This window comes from Mastigoproctus giganteus, chromosome 12 (genome assembly GCF_048544385.1).
Source record: "Mastigoproctus giganteus isolate SK-2022 chromosome 12, ASM4854438v1, whole genome shotgun sequence".
Lineage (NCBI taxonomy): Eukaryota > Metazoa > Arthropoda > Arachnida > Uropygi > Thelyphonidae > Mastigoproctus > Mastigoproctus giganteus.
In genome coordinates, this window is record NC_143586.1 from 88,193,530 (window position 1) to 88,210,352 (window position 16,823).

Consider the following 16,823-nt stretch of genomic DNA (forward strand, 5'->3'; position numbering starts at 1 on the left):
TCACTGTTAATTTTGTTGAGTTCATTCTCAATTTTTTCACGCAAGATTGGGGAGGCCATTGATAATTGGTGAGCGCTGTATTGCACAGAAGGGAGGACGGTAGGCTGATTACTTCAGCCGCTCCCTTCCGAATACCTTCCCCACCTGCTGTTGTTGTAAACGTTGCAAATAGTTATTTATAGTTATTTATTATTCCCTTCTGTTTAATATTTTATTAGCATTTGTGTTTTACAAACACAAACGGTCCAATGTGGCAATGATATCTTTTGTGGGGTGGGGGAATCACACAAAAAGAGTAGGCTAGTAAGTTGGCCAAAATAAACAGATCAACAGAAAAATATCATTCTCTACTCAAAAGAGCATTGACAATTATTATTGGATTATTATATCTACAACTTAACTGATCACACTAGCATACCATGAGCTGTAGATATAATTTTTATGCAAGGACCTGAAACCTGAGACCTGAAAATTATTTCAAGGGTTCCTCCAGGGTAAAAAGGTTGAGAAAGGCTGCTCTAGACACTGCTCCTGTCAATACATACATGAACTCTAATACTACCTGTAATGATGGTAGCACACGAAACACCTATGATCGTACCTTTAGCAGGGTCACTGATACACATGATATGGCTATGCTGATGCACTGTAGCTTCTCTTATAGGTCTGTGATTATAGGTCTTGCAAGTCTGTCTGACATGAGCATCTAATATGATCCAGCCTATTAGATGCTATTTTATTTGCCTACAAGTGGAGACACCCAGATATCAGATTATTGGATTCTGTCAACAAATTAATACAGTTTATTATGTGTTACTTACATTAAATGCATTGTTATTTCATTTTATGAGAAGTTGATCTTAATTTTTTTAAAATATCTCTTGTGTTTCTTTCAGATTTACATTCACATGATGAATTGAGTGAACAGGGAAATTTCAAGTCTGAAACGTAAGCAGTTATGAAATTCAGCAATAAGTGTTTAAAAATTTTCAGAATATTTTAAAATGTGGAAATGTAACCTTGTATGTAAATTTTTTTTCCCCACTTTTTGAGTTGGAATCCTCTAGAAAAGATTTTTAAATCAAATTTTAATTTTAGTAGCATAGCAACATAGCTACCAACTATGCTTGGCTAGCTATGAAAACTATGGCAAACTTCTCTCCAACAGCTTCCTGATATGCAATTAGTCATCTGTGCAGGTAGCACAGTGGTTATAATCAGTGGTGAGCTGTGAATATTTTAACAATGGGCTCACACTTTTGCTGACTTTTTGATGTGAAACATCCTTTGGGGGGGGAATACCTACCAAGTAAATGTGATCAGTCACTGAAGTGACGTCATCTGCGGCGTCTGCCAGAGGTGCTTCCCACACTCACTCTACTAGTCGTGTGGAGCACTCACTAGTAGTATGATTAGAGCACGTGATGCATTTTTTGTGACCAGTACGATATCTGGAGTTCTAACTTTTTAGATTTTTTTAATAGTATGACATCACAATCATACTTCCTGCAGTTACTACTGCAGTAAGTATGATTTCAAGTATTTGTCATATGACTGCAACAATAAAAAGATTTGTCAACAATTTATTTTTTTATCTAACATTTTCACATACACAGCTGTTCAGGACACATAACATTCCGTTGTTAGCTGTTCGGTGCCCCGAACAGCTGCATATGTTGTTTCAACTAAGGTTGGGTACCTCAATTGATGCTGTTTTCAGAGACATTTAGATATGTTGCAGTAGCAAGTATACATCTCTTACTATAGTTATCATAAATCCATTGTATCTTGTCTTCCAGAAATTATGGAAATTTGTGAATGATCAATAAAATATTTACAAAAGCTCTTTTATTTCGTAATCAATATATACAAATCAAAATATCTAAAAGAAACGCGAAGGATGTTTCACATAAACTATCTACCACGCGTGCTCGGCAGACGCACAACTTTTATTCTTTTTTTTTACAAATAGGAAAATATAATGGATACATTTTTTTCATGTTAAAATTTTAATATTGCAAATAAAAAAATAACACTAAATATTTCCCATATCACACATAACAAAAATTATCACAAAACATTCCACAATATAAAAAATATTACATAAAAAACAAACTATTCTATAAAAGATACACAAATCACAGATTACATGAAAAAAAATTATTACACAAATATTCAAGAAAAATTTATTCGCTTCTTTATTAATATTTGTTGTCGAGCTTTGCTCAATAGCTGAGCGATGATTACAGAGGAATGATTTGACATAACAATCCAGGTCAAATTGAAGCAATGGTTTTCCACTTAGTTGTATGTTCATCATAATCTGCAACGTGTTTAATTGCCAACATTATTTATTCATTCACACAATATTATTCATTGCGCTGAAAGCTGAGCGAATATCTGAAAGATATTCGCTCAGCTTTCAGTGGTTTGAAAGATACCAGAAATATCTTTAACCACTGCTAATCGCAATGGTTTGAATGATATTTCTGGTTTTATTAATTGAAAAGGGAATTTCATTCGATTTTAACCTGTCTTCGACAAAATCTCTAAAATCATTAATTTTTATTTCATATTTTATCGGAAAAAAATTTTTTATTCGGTTTTCACCGTCTTGCCACCGAGACAAAAGTTCTTTCATATTCCACAATTTCCGGTAGCATATGTTTAAAATTTATTTCAATGGTATGATTATTTTCTTTATTTAATTTAAAATCACTCTATTGCATTAATAACTTCTCCTTTAAGGATAAAACAATGCATTTAATAACCTGTCACAAGGTAATTTTTTAAATATGTTCTTACTTTTGATTCCTTCAAATTTTTTCTATTTCAACATGCTCTCAATTTTAGCTTCATAATTTCCTTCAGAATTTTTCAAATTATCAACAGCATTGATAGTTTGAATAATTAATTTATCTGCTTTTACCATAGTGAATCTGTAAAGCTTCTGAAAGGTAAGTGCTCCTGCAGGATGTTGATCACTAGTGCAAAATGGTTAAGAAATTCTAGATTTAAAAGTCAATTAAATAATCCTGAATATTTAACTTCTGATTCAAAATGTTTGCACAATGCAGGATAATTCCCTTAACCCGCAACTACCATCTGCAAGCTACAAGCTGCTCATTGCAGCCCGAATACATGACCGATCTTTATAGTTTACATATCAAGTTCTTTAGCAATCATCCTTAATTCACGCTGGTTTTTTGGAGATTGATGATATAATGTGCAGTTTTTTGTTTTTTTTTTTAATTATTGCCTGCATGCCATTATATTTTACAACATTTTCTACACAGTGAAAGCCTCGATGAAATTTCAAAATCCATCAACATTTCATCTTCGTAAAGTTTATATAATATCTTAGTTGCCTCAATCTCCCCACTCCCCTCTACGTTGCTACTGTCACTAGTTCTTTGAATATTATGCAAAATGTCGGAATCACATGGATATTCAGCTATTGTGACCATATAAACATAGACAGGAGAAATTTACTGGAATCGTGGATCACTCACTTCTCCGAAAAACATATGACGTCTTTTGGAGTAAAGTGGAACCACAACGCAGGTTGACCAGAGGCTATAATCCGTGTCGAGAATCTTCTTAATCCTCTGACTGGCTATGGAAAGCATATTGACTAGTGCGACTTCTCGGTATGTGACTGCATAGGTTTTAGTGACACCACTAACATTATGAAACGGTAATCCCTTTCACCCTTAATTCTCACTTTCTAATTGCCTAAAGACCAGTGGTGGGAACAATGCATACAAAGTTGTCTCTCGTAATCCGTCGTTATATGGAAATTTTCTTCTTCAACGGAAATTATTTTAAATGTAATTACCAGGAGGAATTTTAAAAAATTCGCTATAAAGAAGTTGGTTAAACAGAGATCTGACTGTAATTAAATCAAAAATGAAGCAATTTTAAAATACATAACTGATTGATTGCACCATTAAAATGCTGGGGATGGGGTCCCGCTCACCCCACCGTAGTTTCGGCTCTGGATACTCAATAATTGCATTCAGGATTTCATTTGTAAAATAAATGATCATCTCAACAATGGGCTCGCAAATTTTCAAAAAAAAAAAAATAACAATGGGCTCTCATGAGCCCATGCGAGCCCACTATAGCTCACCACTGGTTATAATTGCATTTCTCCCCACCCCCGGTGGAAAAGGCCTCGGTTAAAATCCTGTCAATGATGTGAGGAACTTTTATGGGTTATTTTTCGTTCTGTAGTTCAATTGATCAGTCTCAGGTCAGTTGGTCAGTTGTTTGTTAATGAGATTTTTCATTGTGCACTCAGTCTGCATTGTAATGTTAGTTCATTTGAACAGTATGAATCTAAAACTGACAATTTTCAAATTTATCCTATTGCATCTTTAATAAACTTGTGAATGGCCAATCTTGGCAATGACAAAGTTTGCAGGATTGTTATTCAAAAATTTCTGGATAGCATATAACTTTCTTTTTTTTTTCTCTGTATCAGATCTGTTTTACATGTGAAAGTCTAGCATACTTCATTCCTACTATTGGGGTTGGCATTGCCTCCGTATGTTACAGCTATATTTCACTACCTATTGCCCTCAGTACTAGGCTGCAAACTGAAATGCCAAGTTTTTACTAATGGCAAAGTGATCACAATTAAGAGTGACAATTTTTTTTCAACCCATAAGAGGAAACCTAACATTTATGCAGTTGGTAAAATTTTTCCATTACTGTCAAGTGTAGCAGGCTGGAAAAATTTACCACGAAACATAACTGCGTAGGGGTGGAGGGAATGTGGGTATCAGGAGCTCGCTTGTTATATAGTTGAAGCTCTGTATAATGATCCCCCAGGGGAATGAGAAAAACTGTTGTTATATCAGAAGGGCATTATATCGATCATTCATAAAATAGCATTAGGTTAATGAGAAATTGGCTGGGAACAACCATATATAGGATGTTATTACATATGGGACATTAAAAAGATCACTGTAAAGAAATTCAACCAGTTAGAGAAAATACTGGGACTGCTTGATAACGGTCAGCCGTTAGATACTGATATTTAGATATCAGTATCTAACGGCTGACCAAGAATGTTCAAACAGCCAACTGAAAAACTGTTCAAATTGCTGACCGGGAATGTTTGAACAACCACCATCTCACTGAGTGCCAAGGACTTGGTGCTTGGTCTTCAGTGAGAGCAAAATGTCATTCCATGTTTGAAATCAGACACAGTTAAAGTATATGAATTTTGATTTGACACAGTTAAAGTATATGAATTTTGATTTGAATTCATATTTAATACAATTAAATATATGTCTATATCAAATGATTAAAAAAATCATTTAAAAATTCATGAAACAAATGAGTGAAGGGTATGACAGTGCGTGCTTCCATATCTATATTTATAATATGGGAACACAGCACCAATCATAATTTTCCAATAAAGCTTTTGCTGTGAACGTGGAGCTGGATGTCATGCAAACTGTGTTACACACTGCACAAAAGGGCACAGAATTCCACACGAACATACAAGATTTAAAATATGTACAGCATTCCATTTGTACATATTTTAAGTTTTTAATCTTTTGATTACTTCTGGTAAACAAAAAAATATTATTTTGGAAATTAAAGTCTCAGAATTTTTTTAAAATGTAGTACAGTTGTGCCCCCCGTATCCGGTGATTCAGTTACCAAGGCTAATCATGGAAAAAAACCCAAAAACTTAACATGTACTACTCGCGTCCAATACGATGCTTCCCTTTATTTTTTATGAAGTTGATTTTAAATTGAATAGCTTCCCTTTATTTTTTACAATGTCGCATATGGTTTGGTCACCAACATTATAATGGTTCTTTAGAGATTTAGTGGATGCACCATTTTCAAACTTTTGAATAATTGCAAGTTTTTGTTTAATTTGAAAGCACATAACTCTTGCATTTGCCCATCATTTTCGCAATTTCTAAAAAAAAAAAAAAATCCAACCTCCCTGACATAAATAATGAAACAAAATTTGTCATTTTGCGGTGTGACGGAACACAACAATCAATGCAACACACTAAATCAAATTAAACATTTGGTCCTTTTTTTTTTTTTTTGGTCCCAATGACGACTTATAATGCCAGTTCTTATCGCTTATTTATGACTTGCAAAATAAATGTTTATACCTATTCTAGTTATTACTTGAATTTTATGATTTCTGGTTGATTTTTTTATTATTTTTTTTTTTTTTAAATTTGGAGTCTTGAAGTGTCCTGGTTAATCCAGTCGCGGTAAATCGAGAGTCTTCTGTACTTTGTTATTACTGTATTTAATGTTCGTAATGTCTTACTGTGTGTTTAATTTATCAATTAAACTTTATTATACGTATGTATGTACAAGAAAATTGCGTTATATGTGGGGTCAGCAGGTGTTCCCTTATATCCGCAGTTTCAGCCATCCACAGTAGGTCTTGGAACGTATCCCCCACGGATATGGGGATCTTACTGTATAAAGATTTAACTGTAAAGGGGAAAAAAAAATTATTGCTTTAAATAAAACTGATGTTAATGTGTTACTTGCATTATAAAATAAAATTAAACTAATACATGGATTTTTAACTCAAAATTAAAGAAAATAAATCTGTAAAAGAACCTTCTTTTACATGTTTTTTTTTTATTATTATTATTTATTTAATTCAATTACAATTGCTTTTGGGTGAATACTTTAGTTACTATATTCTGGTTAATTTTTCTGTCATTGTTCAATGACATAATATGTTCAAATTTACTTTCTAACATTGTTTAAAGCATTAGTTCCAAACTTGTAATATACAAACAATTAAGCATTCAGCCACAAGCTGGTAAGTATCACATCTCCATTTGATACAGCCACCATATAAAATGTAGGTTTTTCACTGAGTTACCAAACAGTTGAGCTTCATGTCCTGCTATGGATAAGAATTATGTGCAGCAGGTGTTCACTCACCTGGTGGATATCTGCCTGAAGTATACTGTGAAGAACATAGATAATGCAGAATTAACAAAATCTAGACATAGGTCTAGATTTTGTTAATTCTGCATTAATGCTGAGTTTTGGCTAACAATACTCCATGCCCACTTGAAACAGTGTGCATGCAACACTTCTCCCCTGCCCAAACAATACTCCATGCACACTTGAAACAGTGTGCATGGTGTATTGTTTGGGTAGGGGAGAAGTGTTGCCTGTTATCTTATCTTGCAAGGGACAACCTGAATTTAGAATATATTTCAATGTGTTGATACATTAACATGTTGAACATATATTAATGTATTGACATGTTACCTGTTCTGTGTACTAAATACTGATATTTTTTTTTTTTGTCCAAATTGTCTTGGCAGTAATCCAAATCAATTAAGCTCACTCCAGCCAGCTATCATAACTTAATTATGTATTTCCTCCTAATATCAGTCTCTGTGAGTTATTCTAGGTTTCTCAATTTGCATGCGGTGCAGTTCATTCTGTAGTTAGTTGAATGACTTACACCTTTAAAAGTTTTAGAGCAATTAACATATCACTTGGGCAGTGATAATGCACAATACACCATGTGATCTGGCACAACATGAACTGAAAATCTCCAAACAGTTAACCTGATATCAGAAGGAAAATGACATCAGAAAGTTATAAGAAACTATTGTAGGTTGTTTCATAATCCTCTGAGCAAGGTTATCTGTCTTGGTTGCCAGTGTTGTAAACTCATGAAATTCTGAGTTTTTGTGATCATTTATTTATTTTTTTATTTTACTTATTTTACATTGCAAATCGTAGTAAAGGAATAGTTAAGTGCCCTAATCATTTAGATAAACTTATTTTTGTATTTATGAAATATTTGAATAATTATAGGTTCCCATGCAACCATTGCTTCTGTAATTTTTGTGGGAACTTCCTAACTCACAAATAAGTTTTAAAGGTTTTTTTTTTTTTTTTTTTTGCTTAACTAACCCTCTTTAAATTGTAGTAAAGGAATTCTTTTAGGAACCCTAATCACATGGATTATTTTTATATTTAGCTAAAAATTTAATTAGTTATACCTAAGCATACATACAATTGTTACCACTGTTAATTTTTTTGGGGATTTCACAAGTTTCCGGCATCCCCCTCCCCCCATACTTCTCCTTCAACCCATGCATGGTACTAAGTACAATAGGTTTTGATACCTTTCGTGTTTGGGGTTTTCATAAAAAAAAAAAATAAATAAAATAAGAATTTCATTGTTGGTGAATTTTATTTAACTGAAAGTACCTGGATATATCATATATCTTAATTAGACATATAGGTATGGATAGAAATAAGATTGCTAAGAAGGGAGCAGATGGGAAGCAGAAAACAGTGGATGATTATTTTCTCTGTTTTTGGTCCTTGAAACAGTCTTCCTCCATGCACCAACATGTTAGGGAGGCAACAAGAGAAAGCAATACTCCTGAACTGATTATCAGCAGCATTAGTAAAGGCACGTGATGCAAGAAAGCAAACTTATACAGGGTGTCTCAAAAATACATGCCATAATTTCAGGAACGAGTTCCTCATATGCAGACAATAAAAATATTTTATATCAACATAGTTCCAGAAATACTTGGTTTCTGAGTTATTAACCGGAATGTCTTATCTGCCCCAAGTGATTTCCTTCATCACAAGGTACTGACACAATCTGGGGGTTTTCCATTCCGACCATGTACTCAAATCAGGAGCAAGCGGATATGTACAGTTTGGCGGATGGCAGTGCTCTGGAGGCTCGTTGTTTGTACCATGAAAGATTCCCAGAATGAAGATGTCCAGACAGGAAAACGTTTGAAGGTATCCATCACCACCTTTGTGAACATGGGACCTTTACACCTCATGCTGCCGACAGAGGACACTAACCCTCTTTAAATTGTAGTAAAGGAATTCTTTTAGGAACCCTAATCACATGGATTATTTTTATATTTAGCTAAAAATTTAATTAGTTATACCTAAGCATACATACAATTGTTACCACTGTTAATTTTTTTGGGGATTTCACAAGTTTCCGGCATCCCCCTCCCCCCATACTTCTCCTTCAACCCATGCATGGTACTAAGTACAATAGGTTTTGATACCTTTCGTGTTTGGGGTTTTCATAAAAAAAAAAAAATAAATAAAATAAGAATTTCATTGTTGTAGAATTTTATTTAACTGAAAGTACCTGGATATATCATATATCTTAATTAGACATATAGGTATGGATAGAAATAAGATTGCTAAGAAGGGAGCAGATGGGAAGCAGAAAACAGTGGATGATTATTTTCTCTGTTTTTGGTCCTTGAAACAGTCTTCCTCCATGCACCAACATGTTAGGGAGGCAACAAGAGAAAGCAATACTCCTGAACTGATTATCAGCAGCATTAGTAAAGGCACGTGATGCAAGAAAGCAAACTTATACAGGGTGTCTCAAAAATACATGCCATAATTTCAGGAACGAGTTCCTCATATGCAGACAATAAAAATATTTTATATCAACATAGTTCCAGAAATACTTGGTTTCTGAGTTATTAACCGGAATGTCTTATCTCCCCCAAGTGATTTCCTTCATCACAAGGTACTGACACAATATGGGGGTTTTCCATTCCGACCATGTACTCAAATCAGGAGCAAGCGGATGTGTACAGTTTGGCGGATGGCAGTGCTCTGGAGGCTCGTTGTTTGTACCATGAAAGATTCCCAGAATGAAGATGTCCAGACAGGAAAACGTTTGAAGGTATCCATCACCACCTTTGTGAACATGGGACCTTTACACCTCATGCTGCCGACAGAGGACAACCAAGACCCACTAGATTTCTTCTTGTGGGGCCATTTAAAGTCATTGGTGTATTCGACTCCAGTAGCTGATGTGGAAAATCTAAGCAATCGAATTGTGGCAGGTTGTGAGATAATACAAAACATGCCAGGAATTTGGCATCGTCTTCACGAGTCCATGAAACGTCAATGTGAGGCCTGTATTCAGGCAGAAGGTGGGCATTTTGAACAATTACTATAAGGTGATGTGAACAGTTAAGTGTCATAGACAGACCTTCAAAACTCGGAAACCAAGCATTTCTGGAACTATGTTGATATAAAATATTTTTATTGTCTGTATATGAGGAACTCATTCCTGAAGTTATGCCGTGTATTTTTGGGACACCTTGTATAGCATCAGCCAAAAAAAAAAAAAAAAACGTTCTAATTTTACCCATCCACTCGCTCCAAATGTTTGTCTAGTCTTGCCTTGAATCTATTTAAGCTATCAACTTCTACAACGACAGATGGAAGTTTGTTCCAGCAATCAACCACACGCTGGCTAAAGGCAAACTTCCACACATCTATCCCACAACTGTCTCTCCTCAGTTTGAATTTATGCCCTCTCAGGTAATTATTCTGAGCAAGAGGAAGAATCCCATCAGCATTGGGCATGCTCAAACCATTCAAGGCTTTATACACCTCAATCATATCACCTCACAGGTGCCTAGTCTCCAAATACTGTAATTTGCAAAACTTAAGACTTTCTTCGTAAGAGCAACCCTTTGTTCCATTCACTAATCTTGTTGCCCTTCTCTGCACTCACTCCAGCAGCTCTACATCTTTCCTAAAATGAGGCCTGACCATTGCCTTATACAACTTTCCATGCAATGACCCACTGGTGGCAGTGATCAGAGAGTATTGATGTAGGATATACTTAAAAAGGTGTAACTACTGTCAAGGGCAAAGGGAAGGAATTTTTACTTTTGTAAAGGTGACTACAGTGGTCTTGGACAGTTTTAAATTCTGTGCAGTGGGATCAACTGAAGATGTTACAGCAAATTCTAAATGGGAAGCATTCAGGAAGTAATTGTAGAAGCTACTAGGCATTTTATATCAACTAAAAGATATTTTGCAAGCTTTGACCTAAATGGATGTCAGATGAACTGATCAGACTCATGACAGAGAAGAAAAATCTATGGTATGCATATAAATTATCAGGTGATATAGAAATCTATGGTAGATATAAAGTAGTCTAAAATCAAGTCACAAAGGAGGTTGGATAAGCTGAGGTATGAGAGTATGAGTTATCTCTGGCAAAGAATGCAACAAAAAGCAGCAAACCTTTCTTTACTTAGGTGAACACTGAAAGAAGGGGGTGAATCACATTGGTGCATTAGATATGGATGGTTTAACTTTGATGATCCTTCACAGGTTGCTGATAAACTCAATAGGTATTTTGCATCAACATTCACACATGAGGAATTTTTTTTAGGGATGTGGATGGCAGCAGTGCATCATATTCTAATAGGGGGCTGTATGATTTTGTGATAACTGGGAAGAAAGTGGAAGGGAAATTATTGAAACTAAATGTAAATAAGGAGGAAATGAGTAATTAGAGACCTGTTAACTTGACTTCTGTTCCTTGGAAAATGAAGACAGGAATGCAGTCATATTGAAGCCACAGCATGAATTTTTTAAGGGTGATCTTTTCTGACCAGTTGGATTGGATACAGTAACTATTGTAGTTTTAAATGTTTTTCACCAACCTTATGTAGAAATAAAACACAAAGAAAACAAAAACTGGAATCTTGATAACTGTATTTATAATAAGTTATATTTGTCTGTATTTACAATAAATTATATTTAACTTTACAACTAAAATATATACATATAAAATATACATTAAAATATACTGGGTTAAGAACAATAAAATACATTAAAATATACTAAATTAAAATCGATAAAACCAAAGCTTTCGAAGGCTCCTGCCTTCTTCTTCAGCGGTATTTTCTTTGTTCTGCGGTGCGTCTTTAAATACCAGCAGGTTCACGGTACTCATCACGTGTTTCATTCCCACGTGTTCCGTTCTCTTGTGTTACAGAATCGGAAGTGGCTCGAGAGTGGGTCATGTGGAACCGTTCATCCCTTCTGAGGATAGTAGCCTCAAAGAGGGGATGGATCCGCATTCCTCTATCTCTATTAATGTTCACTGTGGAACAGATCCGCAAACTCTCAAGCCACTTCCGGTCCCAGAACTTATTCGCCCGATCGGTGATGATAGCCTCGTCCGGGGAGATGTGGTGCTGCTTCTCCCAAAAATGCTCGGCCACGGCGGACTTACCATAGTCCGCACTTCTTATTGCCTTAGTGTGCTCCCCCAGACGGTCTTTGAGACGCCGTTTTGTTTCCCCCTACATAACACTCCCCACAATCTGGGCATCTAATACTGTATACGACCCTACTTGCATTCTCTTTTTGAATGGGGTCCTTTACTCGTGACACGATTGTGTGCAGCCTCCGCCCCGGAAGCTGCACACAACGTGTCTGATAATTTCTTAGTATTCTAGTTATGTGATCGGTTAGATCCGGATAGTAGGGAATATATGCAGTGGATACTGGCGTAAAAGATTCGCCTCTCCTCTGAGTTATCAGAGGAGAGGCGAATCTTTTACGCCAGTATCGCTTCTGCATATATTCGCCTCTCCTCTGAGTTATCAGAGGAGAGGCGAATCTTTTACGCCAGTATCCACTGCATATATTCCCTACTATCCGGATCTAACCGATCACATAACTAGAATACTAAGAAATTATCAGACACGTTGTGTGCAGCTTCCGGGGCGGAGGCTGCACACAATCGTGTCACGAGTAAAGGACCCCATTCAAAAAGAGAATGCAAGTAGGGTCGTATACAGTATTAGATGCCCAGATTGTGGGGAGTGTTATGTAGGGGAAACAAAACGGCGTCTCAAAGACCGTCTGGGGGAGCACACTAAGGCAATAAGAAGTGCGGACTATGGTAAGTCCGCCGTGGCCGAGCATTTTTGGGAGAAGCAGCACCACATCTCCCCGGACGAGGCTATCATCACCGATCGGGCGAATAAGTTCTGGGACCGGAAGTGGCTTGAGAGTTTGAGATAGAGGAATGCGGATCCATCCCCTCTTTGAGGCTACTATCCTCAGAAGGGATGAACGGTTCCACATGACCCACTCTCGAGCCACTTCCGATTCCGTAACACAAGAGAACGGAACACGTGGGAATGAAACACGTGATGAGTACCGTGAACCTGCTGGTATTTAAAGACGCACCGCAGAACAAAGAAAATACCGCTGAAGAAGAAGGCAGGAGCCTTCGAAAGCTTTGGTTTTATCGATTTTAATTTAGTATATTTTAATGTATTTTATTGTTCTTAACCCAGTATATTTTAATGTATATTTTATATGTATATATTTTAGTTGTAAAGTTAAATATAATTTATTGTAAATACAGACAAATATAATTTATTATAAATACAGTTATCAAGATTCCAGTTTTTGTTTTCTTTGTGTTTTATTTCTACATAAGGTTGGTGAAAAACATTTAAAACTACAATATGAACATACCCAACCTCAGAGGCCTGTTTGAAAAAAAAAAAAAAAAAAAAAAGGATACAGTAACAAAGGAACTGGATGTAAAAAATAAAATTTTGACATCATATACTCAGATTTCAGGAAAGGTTTTGGCACTATTCCACATAAGACTGCTGTACAAATTGGAGCAGTGTGGCATTATAGGCAGTTTGTTAGCATTAGCATTAGTAGAGGCATATGATGCAAGAAAGCAAGCTTATTCAGCATCAGCCAAAAAAAAAAAGAAAAAAAAACCCACTCCCATTTCACCCCTCCGTTCGTTCGAAATACCTGTCCAGTTGAGCTTTAAATAGGCTATCAACTTCAACAACAAGTGATGGAAGTCGGTTCCACCAACCAACCACCCGCTGGCCAAAGGCAAATTTCCGCACATCTATCCGACATCCGTCCATCCTCAATTTGTATTTATGCCCTCTGAGGTGATTATTCTGAGCAAGATGAAGAATCCCATTGGCATTGAGCATGCTCAAACCATTCAAAGCCTTATACACCTCTATCAAATCACCTCGCCGGTGCCTAGTCTCCAGACTCTGCAATTTGCAAAACTTAAGCCTTTCTTCGTATGAGCAACCCTTTGTTCCATTTACTAATCTTGTTGCCCTTCTCTCTACCCGTTCCAGCAGCTCTACATCCTTCTTGAAATGAGGCCTCCAGACCTGTATACAGTACTCAAGATGTGGCCTAACCACTGCCTTATACAAGGGAATAATCACCTCCTTATCCCTGCTAGAAAAATTCCTGTATATCATTGACAAGACACCATGAGCTACTCTTGCAGCTCGTCTGCACTGATCAGAGAACTTCATATCTGCCTGCACAATTACCCCCAGGTCCTTTACATTCTCCACCACTGTCAGTGTAGTACCGCAGAGTTGATACGTTGCTCTGGGGTTACTGTTTCCCATATGTAGTACTTTACATTTGTCAATGTTAAACTTCATTTGCCACCTCTCAGCCCATCTGTTCAACTTTTCCAGATCCTGTTGCAGCAGCATAGCGTCAGTAGTGTCCTTAACGACCCTGCCAACCTTTGTATCATCTGCAAACTTGGACATTAAACTTGATATCCCATCATCAGTATCATTCATAAACACCGAAAACAACAACGGACCCAACACTGAACCTTGAGGAACTCCACTAATAACATTAGTCCACGTTGAGCAGTGTCCATTGATTACCACTCTCTGTCTTCTGCCACTCAACCATCCCCTTATCCATAGCAGCAATTTGCCTCCAATGCCACACTGCTCCAATTTGTGCAGCAGTCTTCCATGTGCAACAGTATCGGAAGCCTTTCTAAGATCCAAATATATAATATCAAAGTTATTCCCTGCATCCAGTTCTTTTGTGACTACATCATAGTATCCAATCAAATTGGTCAGGCAAGACCTGCCCTTAACAAAACCATGCTGCGTCTGAGCTATAACGGAATTCTTGTCTAGATGATCCTGCAGTGCTTCTTTAACCAGTGCCTCCATTAATTTACCTGGAACAGAAGTTAAACTAACTGGTCTATAATTACTTGTGTCAGCCTTTGATCCTCCTTTGTGAATTGGGGTTACATTTGCACATCTCCAGTCTATGGGTACCTCCCCTGAGTCCAAAGAAGCTCTCATAATTATGGCTAGAGGTTTGCATACTTCCTTTGCTCCCTCCTTTAATATAACTGGATAGATCCCATCCACCCCAGCTGCCTTTTTTATGTTCATCCTCAACAATCTCTCCTCCACTTTCCTCTCAGTTATTACAAAATCATCCAGCTCATTGCCAATGTTTACTTTACCTACATCATTCTCCTTCCTGAATAACTCCTCATGCGTGAATGTAGATGCAAAATACTCGTTTAGATTGTTAGCCACCTGAGCAGGATCCTCAACTGTTGAACCATCAATATCCAGTGGACCAATCTGATTCATCCCTTTCCTTCTCAAGTTCAAGTATGTAAAGAACTCTTTTCTGTTTTTCTTTGCATCCTTTGCCAAGGATGTTTCGTAGTCTGCCTTTGCCTGCCTAATCTCCTTTGTGACTTGGTTACAGACCAACTTATATCTATCATAGGCTTCCATGTCACCCATTAATTTGTATGTATCCCATGCATTTTTCTTCTCTGCCACATGTCTCATTAGTTCATCTGACAACCATTTAGGCCTAAACCTTGAACAATATTTCTTAGTTGGTATGTAAAGCCTGGTAGCCTCCAAGATTAGTTCCTTGAATGCTTCCCATTTTGAGTTTGCTGTTGGTAACATCATCAGTTGGTCCCACTGTACAGAATTTAAATACTGTCTCAGACCATCATAGTCTCCTTTACGAAAACAAAAACCCTTCCCTTTACCTCTGATGGTAGTTACGTCCTTGAGTAAATCCCACTTCAACACACTGTGATCACTGCCACCTAGTGGTTCATTTATCTGCAGGTTCTTAATGCATGAAGAATCACTACTGATAATCAGATCAAGAGTATTGCTCCCTCTTGTTGCCTCACGAACATGCTGATGTAGAAAACAATCATCCAATAAATCCACAAAAGCCTTGCTAGTGTGCGAGTGACCAACCCACAAATTCCAGTCAATATCTGGGAAATTAAAATCCCCCATTATAAGACTCTCTGATTTACTGGCCCACTCTATTTCCCTGTACAATATCTTATTATACTCATCAGAGTCATTAGGCCTATAGCACACTCCTACTCTCAATTTTGATTTCCCTATGCTTATGTCACACCAAACTGACTCGACACTGCCCTGTCCATCGATGTCGACTGGCTTCACTTCCTTGGACTTTATGTGTTTCTTAATTAATAGCATAACCCCTCCTCCCCTCCTGTCCTGTCTATCCTTTCTATACACATTGTATTCCCCAAATTCCAGTTCCGCATTACTTATATCTGTGTGACACCACGTCTCTGATATCCCAACAATATCTGCCTTTGATGTTTTGAGCAATACCTCAAATTCATCAAATTTATTTACCAAACTCCTAGCATTGGTGTACACGCAGGTATACATGCACCTGTTTCTATTCTTAGCTACCCTAACACAACCCATGTGTTTACTTGTACCGCAATGACTACCAGCAGTCTCTGAAATACCCTGCATCTTGTTTTTCAGACTTCTGCTCATTTCAATAGAAGCAGTGCAAGAATCACTTCCACCTCTGCCAGTGGCTACTGTTAATCTATTAATCCTTGTATCCCCCCCAACTAGCAGTTTTCCGACCCACCTAACACTGCCTCGACAGCATCAGCAAAAATTCTTGCACCCTTTCTATTTAAGTGTATCCCATCCCTGTAGAAGCAATCTCTCCTGTTAACAAGTACAGTCCAGGCTGAAAAACATTCTACCCTTGAGCCTTGCACAATCCCTCCTGGGCCGAATTGATCGACAAGGCTCTCATCATATACTCCCTCCTATCGTGTCTGGGCAGAATTGCAGACACTTTCAAGTTCAACCCTAATTCACGGC

At 37.0% G+C, this 16,823-nt stretch overlaps 1 protein-coding gene across 1 annotated transcript in view; it reads left to right on the forward strand.

The window, feature by feature from the left end:
- Positions 1–16,823, forward strand: part of LOC150077254 (dyslexia-associated protein KIAA0319) — a 281,532-nt gene that overhangs the window by 69,245 nt on the left and 195,464 nt on the right. The window contains exon 6 of the mRNA XM_090386205.1: positions 897–948. Coding sequence (XP_090242331.1) covers positions 897–948 — 52 coding nt within the window. The remainder of the gene's footprint in view (positions 1–896; positions 949–16,823) is intronic.